Genomic DNA, 6,895 nt, shown 5'->3' with positions numbered 1-6,895 from the left:
TCATCCTCGGCGGTGCGGATTTGCGTTGACTCGGCCGGCGAACCCGAGAATTCGCGATGCACCACGTCGCGGGCCACCATACGCGACGTTTTGGCCGCTTTCGTCGGGCTAGGTGGCCTCAAAAACGAGAAAAAAAAGTTTTGACATGCACCACGGAGGGACCAAAATCGTCGGCCATGGTACACCAGCAACCACGGCGCGACTTCAACTTCGTCGGCCATGGCAACTTTTCTTGTAGTGGAAGGAGTGTAGTGTGGCGCAACACCAGGGATTCCGGTACCAACGTGGAACCTGCACAACGCAATCAAAATACTTCACCCCAACTTAACAATGAGGTTGTCAATCTCACCGGCTTGCTGAAAACAAAAGATTAAACGTATGGTGTGGAAAATGATGTTTGCTTGCAGAAAACAAAAGAGAACAATGATTGCAGTAGGTTGTATTTCAGATGTAAAAGAATGGACCAGGGTCCACAGTTCACTAGTGGTGTCTCTCCAATAAGATAAATAATATGTTGGGTAAATGATACGTCTCCAACGTATCGATAATTTCTTGTGTTCCATGCCACATTATTGATGTTATCTACATGTTTTATGCACACTTTATGTCATATTCGTGCATTTTCTGGAACTAACCTATTAACAAGATGCCGAAGTGCCGATTCTTTGTTTTACGCTGTTTTTGGTTTCAGAAATCCTAGTAAAGAAATATTCTCGGAATTGGACGAAATAAAAGCCCGGAGGCCTATTTTCTCACGAAGCTTCCGGAAGACCGAAGACGTGACGAAGAGGGGCCACGGGGTGGCCAAACCCTAGGGCGGCGCGGCCCCACCCCCGGCCGCGCCGGCCCGTGGTTTGGGCCCCCGTGCCGCCTCTCGACTTGCCCTTCCGCCTACTTAAAGCCTCCGTGACGAAACCCCCAGTACCGAGAGCCACGATACGGAAAACATTACGAGACGCCGTCGCCGCCGATCCCATCTCGGGGGATCCTGGAGATCGCCTCCGGCACCTGCTCGGAGAGGGGAATCATCTCCCGGAGGACTCTACACCGCCATGGTCGCCTCCGGAGTGATGAGTGAGTAGTCTACCCCTGGACTATGGGTCCATAGCGGTAGCTAGATGGTTGTCTTCTCCCCATTGTGCTATCATTGTCGGATCTTGTGAGCTGCCTATCATGATCAAGATCATCTATCCGTAATTCTATATGTTGCGTTTGTTGGGATCCGATGAATAGAGAATACTTGTTATGTTGATTATCAAAGTTATGCTTATGTGTTGTTTATGATCTTGCATGCTCTCCGTTTCTAGTAGAGGCTCCGGCCAAGTTTTTACTTTTAACTCCAAGAGGGAGTACTTATGCTCGATAGTGGGTTCATGCCCGCATTGACACCAGGACGATGACGAGAAAGTTCTAAGGTTGTGTTGTCTTGTTGCCACTAGGGATAAAACATTGATGCTATGTCTAAGGATGTAGTTGTTGATTACATTACGCACCATACTTAATGCAATTGTCCGTTGCTTTGCAACTTAATATCGGAGGGGTTCGGATGATAACTTCGAAGGTGGACTTTTTAGGCATAGATGCGGTTGGATGGCGGTCTATGTACTTTGTCGTAATGCCCAATTAAATCTCACTATACTCATCATGATATGTATGTGCATTGTCATGCTCTCTTTATTTGTCAATTGCCCAAGCTGTAATTTGTTCACCCAACATGTCTGTTCGTCTTATGGGAGAGACACCTCTAGTGAACTGTGGACCCCGGTCCAATTCTTTAATACTGAAATACAAATCTACCGCAATACTTGTTTTACTTGTTTTATCTCGCAAACAATCATCTTCCACACAATACGGTTAATCCTTTGTTACAGCAAGCCGATGAGATTGACAACCTCAATGTTTCGTTGGGGCAAAGTACTTTGGTTGTGTTGTGCAGGTTCCACGTTGGCGCCGGAATCTCTGGTGTTGCGCCGCACTACATCCCGCCGCCATCAACCTTCAACGTGCTTCTTGGCTCCTCCCGGTTCGATAAACCTTGGTTTCTTTCTGAGGGAAAACTTGCTGCTGTGCGCATCATACCTTCCTCTTGGGGTTGCCCAACGAACGTGTGAAATACACGCCATCAGTAAACAAATTACAGTTGGGCAATTGACAAATAGAGAGGGCATAACAATGCACATACATATAATGATGACTACTATGAGATTTACTTAGGGCATTACGACAAAGAACATAGACCGTCATCCAGCATGCATCTATGCCTAAAAAGTCCACCTTCGGGTTAATATCCGCACCCCTTCCAGTATTAAGTTGCAAACAACAGATAATTGCATTAAGTACTGTGCGTAATGTAAACAATACAAATATCCTTAGAAAGAGCATTGATGTTTTATCCCTAGTGGCAACAACACATCCACAACCTTAGAACTTTACGTCCATCGTCCCGGATTCAATGGTGGCATGAACCCACTATCTAGCATAAATACCCCCTCTTGGAGTTACAAGTATCAACTTGGCCGAGCCTCTACTAGCAACGGAGAGCATGCAAGATCATAAATAACACATATATGATAGATCAATAATCAACTTGACATAGTATTCCATATTCATCGGATCCCAACAAACACAACATGTAGCATTACAAATAGATGATCTTGATCATGATAGGCAGCTCACAAGATCTAAACATGATGGCATAATAGGAGAAGACAACCATCTAGCTACTGCTATGGACCCATAGTCCAAGGATGAACTACTCACGCATCAATCCGGAGGCGGGCATGGTGATGTAGAGCCCTCCGGTGATGATTCCCCTCTCCGGCAGGGTGCCGGAGGAGATCTTCTGAACCCCCCGAGATGGGGTTGACGGCGGCGGCGTCTCTAGAACTGTTCTCGTAATTTGGCTCTCGGTACTAGGGTTTTCCGAGACGAAGCAATAAATAGGCGAAGGGGCAGCGTCGGGGGAGCCAGGGGCGCCCTCACCACACCTTGGCGCGGCAGTGGGGCCCCCCGCGCCGCCCTATGGTGTGGGTCCCCTGCTGGCCTTCCTCGACTCTTCTTCGGTCTTCTGGAATACTCTGTGGAAAATAGGGCCGTGGGCTTTTGTTTCGTCCAATTCCGAGAATATTTGTAAATCAACTTTTCTGAAATAAAAAACAACAGAAAACAGGAACTGGCACTGTGGCATCTTGTTAATAGGTTAGTCCCAGAAAATGCATAAAAACATTATAAGTGTGAATAAAACATGTAGGTATTGTCATAAAACTAGCATGAAACATAAGAAATTATAGATACGTTGGAGACGTATCACATTGCTACGAAGAAGAAGGGGGAGAGCCGCAGGACACAAGGCTTCGTCGACGACGAGGATAACGACCCATGATTGTATTAATGGCGCGCATCAAAAGGGCAAAATCTATTGGGCCAAGGTCTTGCAGCAGTACAACGAGACCAGGATGCACCCGCCCTACCATATCACAAGCCCTCGGACGGAAGAGTCCCTCCGAAAAAGATGGAACTACATCAAACAAGAGACAAGCAAGTTCTGCTCGGCGGTCGAACATGCTATTAACAACCCCGTAAGCGACGCTGGCGTCATGACAGTGGTAAACACGATACAACCATCATCATTCTACACTATTTGCATCATTGTATGTACATCATTGGCGGCTATGATGTATTCCGCGCCTTGGAGAAGTTCAGGGCGACACATATGAAGGGCTACCATATGGTCCATTGCTGGGACGTGCTCAAGAACAACAACAAGTGGATGACAAGCTTTGCGGCCTACAACGAAGCTGTGAGGAATGGGACAGCCATCAACCTCGACGGCGAAGACGACGATCAAGGCCGTCCAGCCCTTCCACCTCGTCCACGAGGCCATAAGGCTACCAAGGCCGATCTTGTCCGGGAGGCGCAGTCCATTGCGTTCACCCATAGCATGGAGAAGATAATGGCCGACAATCGTGTCGCCTTGGCTGCTGGGGACGAGAAGAGGCGTCTGGAAAAAGAGACCGCAACTGCCATCTACCACAACCTCGCGAAAGAGGTAATTGAGGTCCGAGAGGCGGACTCCGAGGCCAAATTGCTTGACGCCGAGGCTAGGAGGATGGACGCAAAGGCCAAGATCCTTGCAGAGGACACTAGGATTATGCTAGCCGACTTGAGCAACGTCGACGATGACACCAGGGCCTGGTTCATCAAGAGGCGCGTCGAAATCCGCGCGCGAGACGCCTGATCGCCGGCGCCATGCGCCCAACACCTTGGCCTCCTTTTGGACATTTTTATTGCTGTTCAGGCCTTGTTGTGCCTCTTTTGGACTTCACTTTGCGCCGTGACATGTGCAAAGTGTGATGAACTTGTTTCAGCCATCAATTCGGCTGCGCCGAATATGCGGCGCCTCGCTGGAACCGACTCTCGGATGCAAACGGATGCGTGACCATTTCCGGCGCCAGGCAATGCAAACGGACGTCCGCGAACATTTTAGGTGTCCGAAATACGTCGCGCGCTGGAGATGCCCTAACTAGAATTCAAATAACCACATGGGCAGAGGCATGGGAGAGAAAAGTCAAAAGAAGGAGATGGAAAAGGAAAGGGGAGAGAAGAGAAAGAAAAAGAAGCCGGCAAGCGGGCAGGGAGGGTGGTGGGAGGGCGCGCGCGCGCAGGCGGGTGAGGGTCGCGTCGTGGGCGGTGGCTGGCAGCACAAACAAGCAAACCTTCCAATTTACTCCTCCCCACCTTCCCCCTTCCCCCAAATCTCTATTCCGATTCCTCCTCCTCCTCCTCCTCCTTGTGCAACAACAACAAATCTCACGGGCTCACGCTACGCGATTCCGATCCCGGCCGCGAGAGGACATCCCGCGGGTCGATTGCTCGCTTCCCGGCATGCGGCGGGGCGGCGCTGCGGTGGCGGCGGAGGGCGACGCGGAGGCGCGCTTCCGCGGGGTGCGCAAGCGGCCGTGGGGCAGGTACGCGGCGGAGATCCGCGACCCGGCGAAGAAGGCGCGGGTCTGGCTCGGCACCTTCGACTCCGCCGAGGACGCCGCGCGCGCCTACGACGCCGCCGCGCGCGTGCTCCGCGGGCCCAAGGCGCGGACCAACTTCCCCCCCTCCCTCCCCCACCACCACCACCTGCCAACCACCTACCCGTCCTACCCCGCCGCCGCCGCCATCCCGCCGCCGGTCGCCGCCGCCATGCCGGCCTGCAGCAGCCTCAGCTCCACCGTCGAGTCCTTCGGGGGCCCGAGGGCGCGGCCGGCGCTCCCGCCGCGGCCCCCGCCGCTCCCCGCCCTCGACGGCGACTGCCGCAGCGACTGCGGCTCCTCGGCCTCGGTGGTCGACGACGACTGCACGGACGCCGCCGCCTCGCCCTCCTGCCTCCTCCTGCTCCCCTTCGACCTCAACCTGCCCGCCGACGGCGCGCCATCTAACGACGACGACGAGCTCAGGCTCACGGCGCTGCGGCTCTGAAGCCCCAACAACCCACCACCGCTTGTGGTGGCCAGAGACAGAGGACAAGGAGAAAAATATTTGGTTCTTCCATTCTCTCCGTAGCCAGCTAGCGCGCGGTCCGCCCGCCCGCTTCTACGGCTCCATGTATGTTGATGATGTTTACGCGATCCGATGATCATTAATACGGCCTGATCTGCGAATCAGCCTGCTCGTCGCCGGTGATGCTGAATTGCTGATAGTTATTGCCGGCTTCCGTGGCAGCTTGCTGTGGTTGTGCTGTAATATAGCAACATTTTACCTGCCTCCCCTTGTGAGGAAGCAGACAACTAAAGTAACTTATTCTCTTCTTTAGCTACATGTGGTACCCTTGCTCGTTCAGAGTCATCTTGTTTCCTATTGAGAACATTTGAAAAGAGTTTCTGTTCATGACAATGTTTACAGGGTGCTTAAGTGCTACTAGAGAGCTAAATGTTGTTGTGTTAGATGAACGATCCTGATACGAATTTCAACCTTTGTATACCATCCTTCAACCTGAATCATTTCATTATTGAGTTCTGTTGATACACTAACCTTATTACTGTTGTTCTAATGCTTATGACAATGTTTACTGTGTGCTTAAGCAAGTTTTATTGTAGCTAAATATTTACTGTGTGCTTAAGCAAGTTTTATTGTAGCTGAATGTTTACAGGGTGCTTAGATACCTGAAGAGCTAAATGTTGTTGTGTTAGAGGAATCATCTTGATATGAATTTCAACCTTGTTACCATCTTCAACCTGAATCAGTTCATTATTCTTTTGATTACCCTGTAAACATTGTTATTGTTGCTCTAATGCTTATGTTGTTAAAATGTGATCTCATTATGCTAATGGCATCTACTGTGATGGAGCAACATGAGAGTCAAAGGAACTTGAATATACTCCTCTTGATAGATTTCCTACCTTCGTGTTTAAATTATGCTAACGTAATTCAGTAAATCTAATTGTGTAACTATTTGATTTGTGCTGTAATATAGCAACATTCTTGCTTCCCCTCATGAGGAAGCAGACAACTAAAGTAACTTATTTTCTTCTTTAGCTACATGGGGTACCCTTGTTCATTCAGAATCATCTGTTTCGAATTGAGAACATTTGAAAAGTTGCTGTGTTAGAGGAATGATATGAATTTCAACCTTTATACTACCTTCAATCTGGATCCTTTCATTATTCTTCTAGTAGTCTTCGTATACTAACCCTGCTTTTGTTGTCGTAATGCTTATATTGTTTCACATGTGATTTAGTCTGATTTGTAGATCTGTTTCTTAGAACAAATCTCACATTTATGTAGATGTTTCTCATATAATAAGAGAAGTTTACTTTGACTGTTCAAGATGATGCCATGTTTGTCCTATTATAATCCATCTGCAGCTACAATCAACACATTTGGCAGAATTCAGCACAGACAATTT

General features: G+C 49.3%; 1 protein-coding gene across 1 annotated transcript; it reads left to right on the top strand.

The window, feature by feature from the left end:
• The first annotated feature begins 4,671 nt into the window (after window positions 1-4,671).
• LOC124686649 (ethylene-responsive transcription factor 3-like) lies at window positions 4,672-5,990 on the top strand. The gene has a single exon (XM_047220558.1). The coding sequence runs from the start codon at window positions 4,885-4,887 to the stop codon at window positions 5,467-5,469; it is 585 nt and encodes a 194-aa protein (XP_047076514.1). The 5' UTR covers window positions 4,672-4,884; the 3' UTR covers window positions 5,470-5,990.
• The last annotated feature ends 905 nt before the right edge of the window (window positions 5,991-6,895 follow it).

The sequence above is a fragment of the Lolium rigidum genome, chromosome 2 (genome assembly GCF_022539505.1).
Source record: "Lolium rigidum isolate FL_2022 chromosome 2, APGP_CSIRO_Lrig_0.1, whole genome shotgun sequence".
In the NCBI taxonomy this organism is placed as follows: Eukaryota; Viridiplantae; Streptophyta; class Magnoliopsida; order Poales; family Poaceae; genus Lolium; species Lolium rigidum.
This window is presented reverse-complemented; position numbering and strand designations above follow the sequence as displayed.